At 42.4% G+C, this 19,766-nt stretch overlaps 2 protein-coding genes across 2 annotated transcripts in view; both read left to right on the top strand.

The window, feature by feature from the left end:
- Positions 1 to 6,359, top strand: part of DCAF17 (DDB1 and CUL4 associated factor 17) — a 74,787-nt gene extending 68,428 nt beyond the window's left edge. Inside the window, exon 15 of the mRNA XM_073882582.1 lies at positions 6,000 to 6,359. Coding sequence (XP_073738683.1) covers positions 6,000 to 6,102 — 103 coding nt within the window. The 3' untranslated portion in view covers positions 6,103 to 6,359. The remainder of the gene's footprint in view (positions 1 to 5,999) is intronic.
- The window catches only part of CYBRD1 (cytochrome b reductase 1), a 34,286-nt gene continuing 17,744 nt past the window's right edge, over positions 3,225 to 19,766 (top strand). Inside the window, exons 1-2 of the mRNA XM_025853226.2 lie at positions 3,225 to 3,513; positions 19,083 to 19,291. Coding sequence (XP_025709011.1) covers positions 3,321 to 3,513; positions 19,083 to 19,291 — 402 coding nt within the window. The 5' untranslated portion in view covers positions 3,225 to 3,320. The remainder of the gene's footprint in view (positions 3,514 to 19,082; positions 19,292 to 19,766) is intronic.

The following is a 19,766-nucleotide window of genomic DNA, read 5'->3' as shown; positions in this document are numbered from 1 at the left end:
CTACTAGGCACAACTTACACTTTACATTAGAATAGTGGACTTCTGTATGCACCAAAAGAAATGCAACAATGCCTCATGGAAGTTCAATAGATAAATGGCATATAGGACACATGGTTCCTAATCTCATGGTGAGTAGGGATTGGATTTTCTTTCCCCGTCCCTTCAGGTCTTATCTCCTTACTCTGCATTCTGTGTCTGCCAGGGACAAAACAAAACAAAACAAATCTATGCCGACATGTGCATGCTTGAAGCACCACAGGATTTTTAGGAAGGCTATCCTCTGGTGTTCATTGCCCCACCCTACCCTCCATCTTCCCCCACAAACATCAGGAATCCCTTTGATAGCATTGCTGACAGATTATCTAGTCTGACTTTGGTGACAAATAGTTTACCATCTCCCAAGGGAAACTTCTAGTATTGAACAACTCTTGTTTAAAAAAGTTAATACTAAGCCACAACAATATTTATTAAAAATGTTCCTCTCAAGTGACAAGTTTTATTAGTTAGGTCCTTAAAGGATGTTAAGAAACAAATGGAGACCAGGCTTGAAAATTACCTGAGCAGACAAAACCAGTTTAGTCATACAAGCAAAGCTTAATTTAGCTCATTTTGTAAGAGTAATTTGACAGAGGTCATTTCTGGCTAATGCCTCTGGAAATCATAACCAAAACTTGGACTGTTTCTCAGGATTGATAGGAAATAACCACTGATCAATTCCCTTTTATGAAAATCTAATATTAAAACCAATCACTATGAGGGGCGCCTGGGTGGCTCAGTAGTTAAGTGTCTGCCTTTGTCTCAGATCATGATCCCAGCATCCTGGGATCGAGCCTCACGTCGGCTCCCTGCTCGGCTCCCTCTCCTGCCTCTCCCCCTGCTTGTGCTCTCTCTCTCTCTGTCAGAAAAATAAATTTAAAAATCTTAAAAAAAAAATCACTGTGCAAAATGAATAGTCACTGCTTTCTTACCACATAGGCTGCTTTATAACAATATACCTGTACCCTTGAACCTCATTCCATGTTTTTGGTTTGAATGCTCCTAGTTTGCAAACTGTCTTTTTGCTGTGTGCACAATAAATAAACTTTTACTAATGACTACTTCCCTGATTCACTGGTTTTCTATTCTTTCTGAACTTTTTACAAGAACAACTTAAAAGTTGAAATCCTCTCAGTTTAGCTTGTTAAATTCAAGATAATTCAACACCATCTGTACCATTTGGCCATGTTTTCATTCTCCTGAGATGTTTTGTTAAATGGAATCTGGAATCCCAGAGATTCTTATTTGCTGCTTCTGTGGAGCAAAATAAACTCAAGAGTGGAGAAAAAGCATTAAGGAGGTGAAGAAGTTAACTGGGGACAAGGAATAGCTACTTTAAGGGAGAATAGGGACACAATGACATTGTTAAAGATTACTAGTTGAAGATCACAAAGGAGGAGAAACAGTATAAAATTAAACAGGGAAAGTTTGTAGCACTCAGGAACCAAAAAAGTAAAAAAATAAAACTGGAAGATTCGGTGATGGTTTCTGTTCATTCCTACGGGTTTACTTGTACCCTTTTCCACCCTGCTGTGTGTCCTGGAAGGCTGACCTATATAGACTGCATCAACTACCCTCTGGCTTCTGATAAGCGTCAGCCATCTGAGACCCTGGAGGAGACTGGAGATTGGAGGGAAAGAGAGTAAGACAGGCACATTCATCCTGCCTCTCATTCTTCCTCCCTGTGAGGTTGCTGCGGGCTGGCTGCATCCCCAACTCAAGGCCAGAACCTCAGTCAGACTGCCCTTTTTACACAGTTCTCTCTCTCTGGATTCCAGTAACCCTCTTCCCTTCAGGCCTAGGCATTGCCAAACACTTGTGGTTTCCTGCACCCTGCCCACAACTTTGCAAATAGTCCTGTTCATTATTAAATTGCCCAATTGGAATGTGCCATCTGTTTCTGGCCAGGACCCTTACACACTCAGTCTGATTCATTTACTGAGTAACTACTATATGCCAAGGAAGAATAAAATGATAAATCAGTTAGTACTCTCAAGGGATCAGTCTGGGGAGTGGAGACAGCCCCAGGAACAGAAGATTATATCACAGCTTGATAAAAATGAAGCAGAGAGGCATTGGATGGGGAGGTGGGTGAGTGGAGGCATAAAACAGAGGCAAGGGCAGATTCAGAGACGATGTCTTGGTGGAGATGGGGTCAGGAAAATTCAGAGGCAAGGATGTGAGTAGAGGGGTCAGGAGCTAGATGAGAAGTTTATAGCCATGAAAATCAGGGCCTGTCAGGGTGTGAAAGGATGAGAGTGGAGGGTGAGGCTGGGCCAGACCACAGAAAGCCTTGTATTGCGGGGAGGGGTCCTTCTTTTCCATGTGCTTATTCTCCCTCTCCTCCTCTCTCCGCCAAGGGAAGAATAAGACACAGGTGAAGTCTGCAGCTTCCTACTCTTAACCCTTAATCCTGCCCTACTACCAGGTCTTGACACCTACTTCCTTGGCTTAAAATCGGTATTTTCTGTTGAGAATCACTTCCATACACCACCTGCACATCCGAAGGTCTTTCAAAATGGCAACAAGACAATATGGTACGCCGGTCCTTGGAGATGAGCTACAGGAGAGGGCTAGAAGTGAACGTTCCCAAACGCATTCTAGAAGCCCTAACAGCCAGAACCACGTTTTAACAGCAACAGACAACAGTCTAATGGAGAAGGGTAACAGTAATGCTGGAAAGAGGGCAAAGAGTGAAGCTTCACTTCACCAAAGTGGGGCTTTGGTCCAGATTAATTTGTGTAGGTGGGCACTTTTAAAATCCATTATTTATCACACTATATAGGCAAATCTGGGGTCCAGGAGATGTCTGTCTTTCCTCTCTAAAGCGCAAACTGCAAAGAGTTTCCTTGCTGAGTAGGGCCTCTTTGGCACCTTCCTGGCAGGGATCGAAGACTGCCAGTCCTCAAGGCTGGGGCTCAGGAGGCGCCGTTAATCAAAATCAACACACAATCCTGACCTCTCTTCTCATAACCTAGCTATAGCCCCACTGCCTTCATCATCCCACAAATAAGTAAAAGACACGGGTGGAGTTCAAAGCAAGCGGTGGGTAGGGAATCCTTCCAGCTCTCGTTCTGAACAACAAACTGGAGCGGTTACCGGATGCCGGGCCAGGGGGCGGCCCCTAGCTTCCAGTGGGCTGGCGAGGAAGCCCCTCCTCCCGGGCGGAGGCAGCTCCCAGGAGTGGAAGCCCGCGTCCCGCCCCGGAGTCAGAGCCTTAAGGCCGCCGCCGCCGCCTGGCAGAGAGTTCGTGTGGCTGTCGCGGCGCGGAGTATGGAGCTCTGATGGCCATGGACGGCTACAAGGGCTTTCTGGGGCTGCTGGTGTCGGCGCTGCTCGTCGGTTTCCTGTCCGTGATCTTCACCCTCATCTGGGTCCTCCACTACCGGGAGGGACTCGGCTGGGATGGGACCATGCTCGAGTTTAACTGGCACCCGGTGCTCATGGTCACTGGCTTCGTCTTCATCCAGGGCATCGGTACTGGGCACCTCCTGGGAGGCAGCGGGGAGGGACGCGCTGGCCGGGGTCCAGGACCGATCGCTCTCAGCCGTTTGGGGCCGACGTGGGCGAGCTCGGGGACGAAAGGGGAGCGCGGGGCCCGCGGGGTGCGCGGGGCTGGGAGCCGCGAGCGGAGCGTGCCGGGGCGCCCAGACGGCGGGGCGCGGCGGCGGGATGGAGTCGGGGGGCCGCGGGCGCGCAGACCCGTGACTCGGCCGACGTGGGCTAGCGTGCAGTGGCGGCCTTGGGGCGGCGCGCGGGGCCCGGGGATCGCCGCCAGACGCCTCGGGGCGGGGCGGGGGGGGGTGCGGCTGAGCAGCGCTGCAGTCGGGCGGGTGGCCCGCTACGCTGGCCCCACTTGGTTAACTCTTTGCTGCGAGTGGCCGGGGTGCACTTGAGGCACCCCCTGACACCAGAAGCCGGAACGGAGGAGGGAGGCTGCAGTGCCGTGCGTCCCTAGCCCCTTAGCCCCGAAAATCGCCTCCTGTGGACGGAGCCTGCGCAATCACTGGCGCAGAGAGGCTCTTTAGGCGAGGTCTTTCTCTGAACTTTCTTCAGAGCTGCAGATTAGGAGAGAAAGGCAACGGGGGAGACGGTGGGGCGAGAATTTGTTCCTGTCCCAGCCTCAGTCCTGAGTGAAGGGTGAGTAAAGCATCAGCTCTGGTTTCACTCCTCCTAGAGCGTTCAGTTCAGTCCAGCCTCCAGGACTCAAAAGGGTGTTAGGCTTCCCTGCCTGGTCATTGGACAGACTTTAGCCCAACTTGTTTTTGTGGCTGGCGACCAGCGAAATTTCCCCTGCGGGCCTTCTTGTTGGGCGCTGGCCCCTGCATCGGCCCGAGATGTCAGGTGGGACCTGCGGCCCTCTGGCTCCCAGAGGAGCTTGTGCTTGAGACATCCCTGGGGTTTGCTGTGTCCATGTTTGCTCCGGACAAGCCGGCTTCGGGCCTGCACTCTCCGGGATGAGGCTGACCGGGAGGGAGGGTTCAGTTGATGGCAGATTTTGTTTTTGTTTTGGAATATAATCGACGTATAACATTATATGTTTCATGTGTATAACATGTGTATTATTATATATATATGATTTATAAATCGAAATGGTCACCACAGTAAGTCTAATTAACATCCACCAGCTCGCATAGCTACACATTTTTTTCTTGTGATGAGAACTTTGGAGATGTACACTCTTAGCAATCTTTAAGTTCTACTTTCTTAGCGACGGCTCAAATATACAATATAATATTATTAATGTAGTCACCATGCTGTACCTTACATCCCCAGGATTTATTTTATTACTGGAAGCTTGTACTTTTTTCTGTGGGCCCCCTCCCCCCCCAACCTATGGCAGGTTTTTTTTTTTTTTAAGATTTTATTTATTTATTTGACAGAGAGAGAGCACAACTAGGCAGAGTGGCAGACAGAGGGAGAGGGAGAAGCAGGCTCCCCGCTGAGCGGAGAGCCCGATGCGGGGCTCGATCCCAGGACACTGGGATCATGACCTGAGCGGAAGGCAGACGCTTAACGACTGAGCCACCCAGGCGCCCCTGTGGCAGTTTTTACTGTGGTTGTGTAGTGCTGCTAAGTGTTCAGTTTCCCTCCTTTGCATTTGGGCTGGAGGAAGCTCTAGCTAGTGGTGCAAGCACCATTTATTTGCAGCCAGTTTTCAAAAAGTGAAGCCAAGGCCTGGCAGATAAAGTATTTAGAAGACGGTAGAGAGCGGTGGGCGGGGGTTAGAGCTCAGAAAATAATGGAGAGAAGCATGAAGCCTTCAGAAAGAGGTGCCCACCAGCTGAAACCTCTAAGCCTTGTCTCTGAGCAGGTCGCCTTTTCTCCCAATATCTGGCTCTCTAAAACAAACGAGAAAACAAAAGAGCTCCGGCCTTGTTCCCAAAGAAAAGATTTTGTTTCCATGTAAAACGTGTGTGGCAGCCTTCAGCAGGTGTGGCCAGCATCCTTCCACCCTGGGATACAGGGGCAGGCGTTGCTCATGCTTAGTTCACCTGGGGTGCGATGGGCATGGGGGTGCGAGGGCCATCAGCCAGCCAAGTTATTTTGTTACGTAAGTCCCAGTTATTTTGCCACTGACCGAAAATGAGAAAAACATGCCCAAGTTCCAAAGTCGCTGTCATCAGAAATGCTCTTTCCCTCGTGGTGGAGCCCTTAAGTGTGGCCAGAGCTGTCAACATCTTCTGTTTGCTCACAATAGTAGAAACAGTCTCTTCATCTCTTCCAACCAGCACTTCAGAGCAGCTCCTACTTTCCAGAGTCTTCTCATAATTGTGAGAGTAAGGAAACACAGATGATACTAGTTGTTTCCTGACTGACCAAAGAGGAGACAGTCACAAAACGGTCACTAACGTTTATTGAGTGCTTTCTGTATGCCCACTAAGTGCGTTCTTTCACAGGTATTTAAGAATAAACCAAGGCTGTTATTGCCATAAACAATGTACTTCCCCGTTCCCTTCCAGTGGACCTGAGCAGGAACTGTCCATCTACATGAGGACACCATCTGGTGGCCCTGAAACAGTGCCCTCACTACATCCCATCACCAGGAAGACAGGCAACAGATGATTATTGAAAATAAAATTTTAGTTGGAAACTATTTGGGAATGGTTCTATTTGCACATATGGACACAGCCTGACTGGAACTGGGGAGATCTTCTCTTTTTGGTTTCTTTTCACCGTCTTGAGAGGAGCTCTGAAAAACATCTCAGGCCATCTGGCCTATTTTTTCATAATGTGACTCCTAAAAGTAAATGTGGTTCAAGAAGATATTTGGAATAAAATGAACTAATAAAATCCTTATAACTTAAAAAAAAAAGAATAAACCAAGGCACTGAGCAGTTAAGCCTTACCCATGGAAATGGTATGTTTTCAGTGGCCTTGTTTTCAAGGTTCATTTCTCTGCCTTTATGGCAATATGCTTACTTTCGGCAAAATATCCTTAAGAGAAGCAAAAAACTTCATCTAAAATACACCTTGAAATTCTTTATTCATGTTAGAGTCCATTAGAGTTTTCTAGTTTCTCTAAACTTCAGGCTTTTCTTAATCTGTTCATACTCACTTTTGGGCAAAAACATGTAAATGGAGGGGCGCCTGGGTGGTTAGCCCATTAACCGTCCCCCTCTTGATTACGGCTCAGGTTGTGATCTCAGGGTTATAACATCAAGCCCCACTTAGGGGAGCCTGCTTAAGATTCTCCTATTCTGGGGCGCCTGGGTGGCTCATTCGTTAAGCATATGCCTTCGGCTCAGGCCCTGGTTCCAGGGTCCTGGGATCGAGCCCTACATCGGGCTCCCTGCACAGCAGGAAGCCTTCTTCTCCCTCTCCCTCTCCCCCTGCTTGTGTTCCTTCTCTCGCTGTGTCTCTCTCTGTCAAATAAATAAATAAAATCTAAAAAAAAAAAAAAAAGAACCCAAAAACATGTAAATGGATATTTTGGAAATTTTCATCTGTTGCTTTTATGCAAACCTTGTTTTCTTAAAGCTTAGTTATGGTATTTGTATTAGTTTTGGAATGTTTGTCCTGTCAACATTCCCCATCCTGTTTACTGTTTGGATTCCAGACTTGCAAAGCACTTTAATCAGATAATGCATTTAATTGACATAAACATGAGCTTTTTCCTACAGACAGACACACGCATAGTAGTCCTGAATTTTTACAAATCTCGGTGGGCCAGCACCTTCTAGGTACTGCAGCAGGAAGGCTCCAGGAGGGAAACATGCATTACAGACTAGCCATGTTAAAACGGGCTTTTTTACTGTGTGTAATTGTTTCAGGAGGGAAATTTTTAGGTTTTGCTGTTTCAGATCCCTAGTAATGAACAGGATGCAATTGAGTTTGTGATGCACAAATATTTAGAGATGAAGAAGGGAAGGCTAAATTACAATTATTACTCTAGGCATAAAATGCCTTACAAATACAATACACAAACACTAAACAGTACTTAAAACCATTTGAGAACAAGTGAGAGTCTTGTGAAACACCTTTAAGCAGTAAGCTCTGGAGTAAGCATAAAAATTACAAAATAAATGTCCGTGTGTGTATGGGGGCACACAGACACCTACACACACATAGTCCAGATAAATTTTGGGAAATACATGTATTCTAAAATGGAGCATAGCAGATGATAGGATATCTAAAACTGAAATAAAATTTTAAACGAGTGGGATGTCTAGTAAACGTGAATGAGGAAGAGTTTCAAAGAGAACTTTAGAAGAGGCTTTGTGCTTTTCTGAAAGGAATGTTTCCCAAGAAGTAAGTTCACTGCCAGGAAATCAGAGAAAGAGCCCTTGAAAAAAAGGCTACAGAAAAGATTGAAACAAATAAACCCCCTCAAAATGGCAGTTGACCTTTTAAAAGGTTCAGCAAGGTGGAATGTGTTATTTGGTAAAAGGTAGAAAATTCAAGTATATAAATTTGGTGACTAGAAGTCTCAGCAATTCTATACTCCTTCCTTTTCCACATGTAGAATTCTATTTACTGTATAAACTGGAGGGAGAGAAATTGAATCGTATAATGATCTCAAGGTGGCTTTGTGAGAGAATATAACTACATTTTAGTAACATTTAAAAGACTAAGAAAAAGAAATTGAGTGGTTCTTAAAAGGCAGTTGGCATATCCTATTAATGCATCTAAAACTGACCACATTCCAAGTCCACTTAAGTGTATTTGAAAAGGCTCTTGGGGTAGAGCATGGCAAAGAAGACAGTGGGGAAAGTGCCCCAGATACCTACTCCAAAACCAGCCGTGGGGGCACCACTGATAATAAAGCCTACCAACTTTAAGGAAAGGAAGGTTTTCACAAAGCATAAGGACCCAATTCAAGGCAACCCAAGACACATTTTTTGTTATAAATAAATACACGCAGATCTCTTTGTAATGTAACTAATAAAAATGTTTTAGAAATGATTATTTTGCTCACTGTTGTATATCTGGCACCTAAAAAACACCTAGAACTGGCAGATGGTAGGCGAATAAATCGTTATTGAATGAAGGAGTGATTAGTTCTGTACCATCATTAAATTGTTAGTAACAAAATGCAGTTTTACTCATCCGTGATGATAATGATAATCTAAAGTAAAAGTGCACTCCCTTCCCCCTCAGTGATTATCCTGTTTAGCCAGTTTGGCAGCACTGATTTATTAGGGAAGAACAGGCATCATATTATATTGGAAATGCATCTTTACTCTAAAGGCCTCAGGCACATTTGAATCTTGCCGCCCAAGTATGAACTGTGCCTTCTCTTGCTTACCTAAAGACATCAGTTCTCCCTTTTTCCTTCTGCATCATTCACTTTCTCCCCACCGTTGGCTTATTTCCAACATGTCGTAATTTCTGTCATCTTAAAAACCAACCACACTCTTAACGTACCCCCTTCAGCTACTGTTTCAGTTCTCTGCTTGCCTTACCACAGAACTTTTTGGAAATTTTTGTCAACACCTGAAGTATTGACAAAAAAGTATCTCCAATTCCTCTCCCTCGTTCTCTCTTGAACCCCCTCCAGTCAGGCTTTCACGCCACTGCTCCTTCAAAATTCCTCTTTTTTTTATTAATTTTTTTAAAGATTGTGTTATTTATTCGTCAGAAAGATAGAGAGCACAAGCAGGGGGAGTGGCAGAGGGAAAGGGAGAAGCAGGCTCCCAACTGAGCAGGGAGTCCCATGCAGGACCGATCCCAGGACACTGAGATCATGACCTGAGCTGAAGGCAGACGCTTAACCATCGGAGCCATCCAGGCATCCCCAAAATTGCTCTTAACACAGTTACCATTGGCAAGCATGGAGCTAATTCCAGTGGTCTATTCTCAGCCCTCCATCTTGCCTGATCAGAAAGCAGCATTTGGTGTAACTGACGTCCCTGGGACACTTCTATCACTTGGCTTCTAAGATGGTGCTCTTGGCTCTATTCTCTTCACTGGCTATGCCTTTCAGTGTCCCTTGCTGGTTCCTCTTCATCTCCCTGATCCTTTAAATTTACAGTGCCCAAAGCTCAGTCTTCTGACCACTTCTCCTTTCTTGATGCACTCATACCCTTGGTGATCTCATCCAGTCTCGTGGCTTTAAACACTGTCTATTCGCTGAATCTGATATTTATGCCTTTGGCTTGGACCTCTCCCTGGAACTCCAGATCCACATATCCATCTGTCTACTCAGACTCTCTGTTTGGATGTCAAATAGACATGTCCAAACCTCAACTCTCCATCTTCACACCTCCAAAACCACTCATCATACAGGTTCCCTCTCTCAGTAAATGGTAGCTTCATCCTTTTTGGACATTCATATAGTCATCCTGGATTCCTCTTTTCCTATCATACTTCTCATCCAATCCTTTAGAAAATTATATATACTCCAAACTCAGAATACAGTGTTATCCAGACTCTGACCATTGACTGTTTAAGTTATTTATTCATTCATTGTCTGTCTTCCACTAGAATATAAACTCCCTTGTCTGTTTTCTTCACTGCTATATCCATAGTGTGTAGAATGTTACCGAACATATAATCAGCATTCGATAAATATTAATGAAATGAAATGAAATTAATGAAAGTTTGGCCAGTCCTCTAAACCAGGGGCCATACCGACAAGGATGGCTTATAAAGTAAATAGGAGAAGTGGTGTAGCACTCACCAGTGTCTTCCTGTGTTCAACTAGACATTCAGATACACAAGGCTGCCAAGACCATACTGGGCACCAGCATACTCAGAAGGATGTAGGACAGGAACCAGAGCTTCCTGCCAGCGTAGCGTTTGGTATTCTTTTTCAATGGGAACCCTTTCTGCAATAGTTCGTGTAGCAGCCATATATCCCTCCCTAAACCAGCCTCTCCAGGTGACAGTTCAGACATCAAGAGACAAGATCTGCATTGGTGGGATCAGAGCTTAAGGCCCTCATGCCCCACAGGAGCCAGGACCTTTTGTAATACTCTACAGACCTGGTCTCCAGTGTCCCTGCAGGGGGTATTCAAGGATTTGAACAGTAGCCCCCAAAAAGGCATGTCCAACTCCTAATCTTACAGACCTGTGAATGTGACTGTAGTGTCTTTGCAGATGTAAAGTTAAGGATCTTAAGATGAGATCATCCTGATTTAGAGTGGGGCCTCAATCCAATGACTTGTGACTTTATAAAAGAAAAGAGAAGACATGAAACACAGACAGAGAGGGGAAGGCAATGTGAAGATGGTGGCAGAGATTGGAATGATGTGTCTACAAGCCAAGGAACACCAAGAATTGCCAGCAGCGACCAGAAGCTAGGGGAGAAGTATGGACTGGATTCTGCCTCAAAGCCTCCAGAAGGAACCAGTTCTGCCAACACCTTGATTTTGGACTTCTGGCCTTCAGAACTGTGGGAGAATACATTTCTGTTGTTTGAAGCCACTCAGTTTTTGGTAATTTGTTATGGTAGACCTATGAAACCAACACAGGATATAACAGTTATCATTGCACTCTGGGAAGCGCAAAGATTGGCATTCTTATTAGGATTTATAGATTTTTCATTGTCTCTCCCCGTTCATCAGGGGGTTATTTTCATTATAAATGGTGTTGCCTAATAACATTAGTGTCAAGCCACTGGTATGTCTTTATTAGGACAGTTAACCAAAGGTCAGATCCTCATGCAGCAGAAGGGAGATGCCTTTTGTGTGTTTGTTGAGGGCGGAGGGGGGATTGTAAAGAATTGGAGAGTGCCTGCTTTGGACAATATAGGAAACCTCTTAGCTGCAACGAATTGTGGCTGTATGGGGATGCCAGCCCAAAGTGGCTAGGGCTTCCCATTATCCAAGAGAATCCAGATTTTTTAAAAACTGGTTCAATCTAAAACCAGCCACAGAACCAGAACAAAACCCCCGAACATGGTGCTGATCAAACAAAACACATCTGTGGACCAAATCCAGTCCATACCTTCCACTTTACAAGTGACTTCTGCTAGAGCTTTCTATCTTGACTTTGTGGGATTTAAAATTTTTCCCTTAAAAAGTAGAACAATCTTCTTTTTTAAGAAATTAGACCAGAAATCTTTGTTATAACTTCTTTTCTTCCTGTAGAAACTTTCTTAAAAGGCCAAAATGGCTTTGAAATAACTGTACAGACTTGGGCTGTACTTTTCTAAGTTCATTCATTCGTTCAGTTTTCATATATCATCCTATTTAATTAGCATACATTTATTAAGCACTTACTGTATGTCAGACACTGTGTAAAACAAATGAGTAAAATGTAGCCTTGCCTACAAGTTGTTCCCATTTGAGTTTGTTAGAGCTGAGTTATGATTTTCTTTTAGAAAACCTGAGTCCTAAATATTTAAAGCTGGCTGGGATTTGAAGTTCAGTGCCTAATTTTAGAGATAAATGCCTGACCAGGGTCAGACAAACAGGTGATGTCAGAGCCAGTTATGATACTTCTAATCTGTTATAATATTGATATGAGGCATAAGAAAATATAGCTGATGTTTCTAACAATGCAGGATTTCTGGATATTTATAAATGTCTAACAATTAATTGAATTTTTCTCTCTTCACACACTATTTGGTACCATCTAGCTGCCTTTGTGATAATTTCAGTCACTTCAAAGAGATGCTTAAGGGCCAGGATACTAAAACAAATCTTCCAAATCATCCAAATCCCTTCCTGCATTTTGATTCTCTAAAGGTTTTCAGTTACATGATATTCATGCGGTGAGACAATTTGAATACACAGCCATGTTTCAAAACTTGATTCTTTTTTTTTTTTTTTTTCCAGTGGCGGGTAGATTTTATTGGACTGGGACACACCGGGGACCCTCGCCCATGGCAGAGAGTGGGGGTCAGATTGAAGATAGAAATCCGATGGTCACTTGTGGTAGAACCACAAGTTCTGACTGTGCTGGATGAAGGGGAGCAGAGGACAAGGTTGGCTGGTCACTGCCAAGCCCGACTTTCCTGTTGACCTACCGGGAGGCGGGTGGTGCCAAGGGGGGAAGCCCGCCCGCGTCGCTGCTGCCTGGTTCACGGCGTCCCGGGCCATCCGGCCCCGGGTGCTCCGTGAGCGCAGTGTGGGCCGCGGTGCTTCAGAATTCAGAGTCTCTTTAAAAGCCACTGCAGGAATCTTTCCGAGATTATATTAAAAGGGTTCTCTGCTTTTACGTTTAAACTTGAGGTCTTTGGGCGCCTGGGTGGCTCAGTCCTTAAGCGTCTGCCTTCGGTGCGGGTCATGATCTCAGTGTCCTGGGATCGAGTCCCACGTCGGGCTCCCTGCTCAGCGGGGAGCCTGCTTCTCCCTCTCCCTCTGCCACTCCCCCTGCTTGTGCTCTCTCTCTCTCTGTCAAATAATCTTTAAAAAAAATAAAAATAAACCTGAGGTCTTTGGATACAATCTGGTACATTTTTGGGTGAACGGAGAAATGAGTTGATAATATTGCTGAGAACGTATACTGAGGATGTCAAATTAATACTTTATTCAAAGAGTTAAGAAAAGTGTAATGGGTACCCCATATTTAAGTAGAATTTATAAGTGTCTTAAAATTACAGTGTACTTCAAACAATAACCTACTGTTTTGGGGGGTTCACGTAAAGCTTATGTAAAGCTGTTAAGTGGGCACAAGTGTAGAGTACCTTGTTCCTTACTTGAAAAGACCATTTGGTCTTATATGAGCTAACACTTGGATCAGCAGTACAGATTGTCTTGAGTTTTTGATTCGTGCATTTTAAAAGAGGATCTGCTCATTTGCTGGGGTCTGCTCATTTGCTGGGGAATACTGAATAAATTACTGTACTTTATTAAATTTATTTATTCAACATACACTTAATGAGTTCCTCCTGTGTGCCAGGCTGTGCGCTAAATGCTGAGATATGGCAAGGAACAAAATAGACATGCTCCTACCTTCATGAATCATAAGATTTAAACACAGAAGAACTAGAGTCAAATGGTTTTCTATGTTTGGGGACATTTCTCCTTCCAAGTGCCCCTCTCTCCACATACCCTTTGACACATTCTAAATTTGCATTGCCTGCATATAGACAAACCTGCATATCGATAGTTCTGTAATGGTATATGGATCGAAAGCTGGTGTCAAACTAGAGATTACATCTTAGAGAGTACATATTTTCACATATTCCTGAATTGATTAGGCAGTGGGGAACTGAGAAATTTTCTAATAAATAAATTCAAGTTACTGTATTTTCACTTTCATTTGTCCGAAAAGTAATTAAACATAGGTGTTGATTTCCTTTTTCCTTTCCTTCCTTCCTTTCTTTTTTTTCTTCCTTCCTTCCTTCCTTCCTTCCTTCCTTCCTTCCTTCCTTTCTCTCTCTCTCTCTTTCTTTCTTTCTTTCTTTCTTCTTCCTTGCTTTCCTTTTAAGTTTATCACAACAGCATATTCCACTACCAATAATTTTTCTTTTATAAAGATTTAACATGTATTTCTCGATATATGTGTTCATGTTTTCCTTCATTTTCTGGGGGAAAATGGTCTTGCCAACTTAGGGCCTCTAACAGAAAACCCTTGTTTCAGTTACAAGTAGCTGTTTGATGCCATTTCCCCTCCTCATGGGCTCATGAGACCTTTTTCTTCCTTCTCGCTGAACCTCAGGAATGGTGTCTAGGTAAATGCCAAGCCAAAGAAGCAAGAAATATTTAAATTCCGCCCTCCAGGCAGTTTTTATAGCTGTTGAGAGTAGCTTCTTGTTTAAGAAATGTGGTTTGATTTGTTAAGATTGCCCTTTTCTCCTGAAGTCCACCATAGTTTGGTTACTTATACATTTTTAAAAACATGTAAACACCTTATGCAAATGCAGCTTTTTGCAGTTATCCTTCATTTACCTAGAGAGCATTCTGATGATAGTCAACTATGTAGCAGAACTTCTATATAGCCAGGATAGGCAGAAAACTCCCTGCCTCACTCACATGAGAGCCTCTCCAATTTCCACAGGCTGCCTACTTAGTAGAGATTAATTCGATATTAGGTTTGTGAGTTTACAAAGATGTTGTTTTAACTTTAAAACAATTAGGAACTCTTTCAATCATACAGAAAGTAACATAACCAGATCCCCATGTGTTCATCACCCTGATTTAACAGCTGTTCCGATTTTTGCCAACATAAAGATTTATGAACTATAACTTAAATCTGGTAGGAATAAAAGATAATACAGAATGATGGAGGGAGGGTAAGCACCCTAACCTGAGCAAGAAACTAAAAAAGGAGATTGAAGAACTCTAAACTAGACCCAGCGACTGAAAAACCTTAACTGCCTGGGCTCATGTGAATCAGAAATAAGCTCCTCTCCTGCCTGCGGCCCCTAAGGGCTTTCTCCTCTGGTAATAGGACAGTATATTTTATTGGTAACCCCAAATCCACAGTAAAAGATTGAATTGTGTTCCATTCATGCTACTGCTGCTGGAGAAGGAAAGCTAGTGTACAACCAATATAAAATCATTTGAGTAAATGTGAAAGGTTTAAAAATCCAGTTTTAACACTTAAAGGGGAAAGATTTTAGTTTTATCACGTTCCTCTGTGATTCCTGTAGTATTTAGAAGAGTAAAAATTCTTCGCTGAACATTTTTTTAGGTAAATATTTTATTGAAGAACCACATACATGCAGAAAAATACCTAAATCATAAGTTATATGTTTTCATAACATGAACACACTCACGTACCTGATCATGAAACAACATCCCAGGCATCCAAGAATTTTCCTGGTAACCATTGTAACTTCTCTCAATCATGACAATTACTCCTGACTTCTAATATCAGAGGTTAGTTTTGACTTTGGAAAAATTTAATATAACAGGATCCAGACTGGGGAGAAAAAGCTCTTGTGATTTATTGTTCATAATTTGCTTTTCAAGCAAACATATTCCAAGTATTCCCTTTTCGTATGTAGATGTTCAAGTTCCCTCATCTAAGATGAGGGCAGTGCCTAGGTGATAGGATGATGATGACGACAATAGTATTAATTTTAAAACACTTATTAAGATTAAGCAAGCTACTTAGCCTCTCTGTTCCTTAGCTTCCTCCTCTATATAATGGTCATGGTAATAGTAATTGTACCTTCCTCACAGAGTTGAGGTTAAGAATTATAATGTAAATGTAAACATGTGGAGCACTTAGCAGGATGCCTCCTATCTAGCAAGGGCTCAGCTGTGTGTGTGTGTGTGTGTGTGTGTGTGTGTGTAATAAATGAGGTTAACCCAGAAGATGGTGAGATGTATTAGATTTTCATATTATCCACATTTTTATTTAACTACTGTCTGATCACACAAATTGCAAAAGGCTCTACTGTGTGGATGAAAGGTCACAAAGTCATTGGGTAAAGAGGCATTTGCTTTCCTTGATAACTTGAAAATCATATATGGTGTGCCACTGAATCAGAGGAGAAAAAGCATAAAGAGGGGAAACCATGTGTTTGAGTTGACTTCATTTTTTTCCCCTAGACTTTGATCAGCATGCAGAAAGTGTTTTATATTCATCTTAAAAATACTTATGGGTCACATACACAAATAAAACTAATGAAATCTGAGTTAGGTCAGTGGATTATATTGACGTCAATTTCGTGGTTGTGATATTGTACTATGGTTATATGTAAGATGTTACCATTGGTAACACCAAATATTACCAGCTATGTGAAGAGTATATGGGCTCTGTCTATATTTCTTTTTTTTTTAAGATTTTATTTATCTATTCATGAGAGACAGAGGGAGAGAGAGAGAGAGAGAGAGAGAAGCAGAGGGAGAAGCAGCCTCCCAAGGAGCAGGGAGCCCGATGTGGGACTCGATCCCAGTACCCTGGGACCATGACCTGAGCCGAAGGCAGACGTTCAACCATCTGAGCCACCCAGGCGCCCAAGTCTATATTATTTCTTAGAATTGCATGTAAATCTACAATTATCTCAAAATAAGAGTTAAAAAAACATGCTTATGGATCTATTTACTTTGAGCCCAGGGCTGTCCTAGGCTCAGGTACAAGGAAAAACAGAAAAACGCATTCCTGCCCTCAGAGAGGATAAAGTAGGGATGAGAACGGACTTTGAACTAGCTCTTAAAAAAGGACAGGGCCACCTGGGTGGCTCAGTGGGTTAACCATCTGCCTTCGGCTCAGGTCATGATCTCAGAGTCCTGGGATCAAGTTTCGAGTTTTGGGAGTCTGCTTCTCCTTCTCCCTCCGCCCCTCCCCCCTGCTCATGCGCTCTCTCTCTCTCTCTCTCTCTCAAATAAATAAATACAGTCTTAAAAAAAAGTTCCAGTTGACTCTGGAACAGCATGGGTTAGAACCATAGTACAGGTCCACATACAGGTGGATGTTTTTTGATAAACACACTCTACTGTAAATGTTTTTCCTTATGATTTTCTCAACATTTTCTTTTCTCTAGCTTATTTCATTCTAAGAATACCGTATATAATACATATAACATACAAAATATGTGTTAATCAACTGTTTATGTTATGGGTAAGGTTTCCAGTCAACAGTAGGCTATTAGTAATTAAATTTTGGAGGAGTCAAAAGTTATATGCAGATTTTCAACTGTGTGTAGGTCATTACCCCTAACTTTGCTCAATGGTCAAGTGGCAGAACCTTGTTTAAGGATCAACTGGTCTACCTGGTTGCACTAAATGGCTTGAAAAGATTCACCGAATATAGAAATGATTATCCGAAAAGTCTCTGTGTCCTCAAGGAAATATAACCAATCAACATTTATAAGACATCCATATATGCACTAAAATTAGTAAGGAGCAATCCTTCACACTTTGGATTAGCTGAAAAGAATGCTATCTTAATAGTGAAGGCTGTCAGGTGTTGTGGAATAGAACCAAAGGACAGGAAAGTTGGCATCTTGTGCTGAAAGCTTTAAAGAGGCTGAATTCACATCTGTCTTTGTAGGTTTATATGTGTTTCTGCCTGAGAATAGATTAGATAATCTCATACATTTTTGTGATCCTATGAAGTTCTATACTTTCAAATTATAAATGTCTTTAGTGGGAATGTGCTTCTTTTTTTCTTACTGGAACTAAGCAATATACAGGATACACTGCTGACATAATGGAATCCATCTTCCAAGGAAATATTCTTCAAACTTTTTCAACCTTCCATACATTTTCGGATCTCTAAATTTTCCCTGACATGGACCAGAGGGGTGGGAATGAGGGTGGGTAGCGGCAGGATATTGTCTTCAGAACAAAAATTAATTGCATGCTGGTTAAGGTGACCATATAATCTGTTGCTTAAACCAGGACAATTAAAAAAAATGCTTTCAAAAATGTTTTTGTGGAAGTTTAATCTACATGCAAAAAAGTGTACATATAATGTATAGCTTGATGAATCTTCCCTCAGTGAATATTTATACAACCAGCACCCAGACTGAGAAACAGAATATTAGCAGGAAGCTAGAAATCTCTTTATGTTCCTTTCCAGTTACTATACTTTTTCCTTACAAGGGTAACAACTATCCTGACTTTTCTTAATGCAAAGATGAGTTTTGCTTGTTTTTATACTTTGTATAAATTGAATCCATACAGCATATACTTGTTTATGTCTTGTTTCTTGGCATGGACGTTATAGGTTGATCCATATCATTGGGTGAAGTTCTAGTTATAGATTATTCGTTCTCTTTGTTGTATATTATTCTATGCTGTGAATATATCACAATTTATTTATTCATTCTATTAATGATGGGCATTTGGGGAGTTTCTAGTTTTTGGCCACTACAAATGGTGCTGCTAATAATATTCTAGTGTATGTCTTTTGGTGAACATATGTACATATTCCTTTGGAGCATATACCCAGGAGTAGAATTGCTGGATCATAAGTTGCACATAAGTTTAGCTTGAATAAATGCTGCTGGTTTTCCAGAGTGTTTGTTCTCATTTACTCTCCTATTGTAGAACGTGAGAGCTCTGATTGCTTTAAATCCTCCCCAATACTTGGCATTTTTCATGTTTAGCCATTCAGATATATGGTAGACATATTCTCATTTGATTTTAATTTGCATTTCTCTGTTGACTAATGAAGTTGATATTTTGCTTATGTTTCTCTCTCTATTTTTGGATACACTTTTTGGTAAAATACTGGGATATATTCTTTTGTCTATTTAAATCTTGGTGCATATTTTTCTATTCCTTAGTCTGTCTTTTCTTATCAAACTAAGACACACAAAAAACAGGTCATAAGATTAATAATTTAGTTTTGGATTTGCTGAGCATGAGATATACAGAGGCATCTATATAGCGATGTCAAGAAGTTGTTGAATCATGTGGGTCTGGAGTTCAGAAGAAAGTTCTGGTCTGGAGATATGAATTTTGGAGTCCCTGCCATGTAGGTGACATCTCAGTGGAAGAGTGAATGAGGTCACCCACAGAGGAAAAGTCTTAGAACTGAGGCTGAGAGCTACCAGGGTTTGTTCATAAGTTGGGAGTAATAAAGATGCTGGCAAAGGAGCCCAAGAATGAACTCGTGAGAGGCAGGGAAGAGGGGAGAAGCAGAAGCCAAGTGAAAGGGGTTTCATGGAAGAGGGAGTGTTTGGTGCGTCAAAGTGTTCAACTTGTGTTGATTAAAAATAACACCACATGCTGTCCACTTTCGTCTCTTTCTAGCCATCATTGTATACAGACTGCCATGGACCTGGAAATGCAGCAAGCTCCTGATGAAGTCCATCCATGCAGGGTTACACACCGTTGCTGCCATTCTCGTAATTATCGCTCTGGTGTCCGTTTTTGATTTCCACAATGCCTTGAGTATCCCCAACATGTACAGTCTACACAGCTGGGTCGGGCTGACGGTTGTCATACTCTACATCTTACAGGTCAGTGTCTCGGTGTATTTATAAACACATTATAAAAAGTAAAACAGTTCAGATACCGTAGATGTTTTCTATACATTCATATTTCTTGGAAATCATCTTCTCATTCCCCTACCCGGCTCTGCTCCATTTTGTTTCCATTGTCGGTATTGTTCCCTGAGGGGCCACCAGAACTGCAGAATTCACAGTCTTTAAGCTTGAGTGTGAGATTTTAGATAGGGACAGATCTGTGTAGGGAAACTGCCATGTGCAGTTCCATGTGCTAAATAAACAAGCATAGGCAAGAGCTGCAGATTTTTTCCCCATATTCTCTATCACTGCTTTTTTCTAACTTTATGAATAAAAACATGAATTTTACTTCTTTGTTAGATTTTGAAGGCTCAGTGGTTAGTTTAGTTTTCCCCTTTCCTCACTTAGTAAAAACACATACTTTTGGGATCACCGTATTTAAACATAAGCTAATGGAGTGTGATAGGGA

The sequence above is a fragment of the Callorhinus ursinus genome, unplaced genomic scaffold (genome assembly GCF_003265705.2).
Source record: "Callorhinus ursinus isolate GAN/ISIS: 27379988/994484 unplaced genomic scaffold, GSC_fseal_2.0 scaffold2, whole genome shotgun sequence".
In the NCBI taxonomy this organism is placed as follows: domain Eukaryota; kingdom Metazoa; phylum Chordata; class Mammalia; order Carnivora; family Otariidae; genus Callorhinus; species Callorhinus ursinus.
Note: the sequence above shows the minus strand (reverse complement) of the source record. Positions and strands in the feature narration are given on the sequence as shown.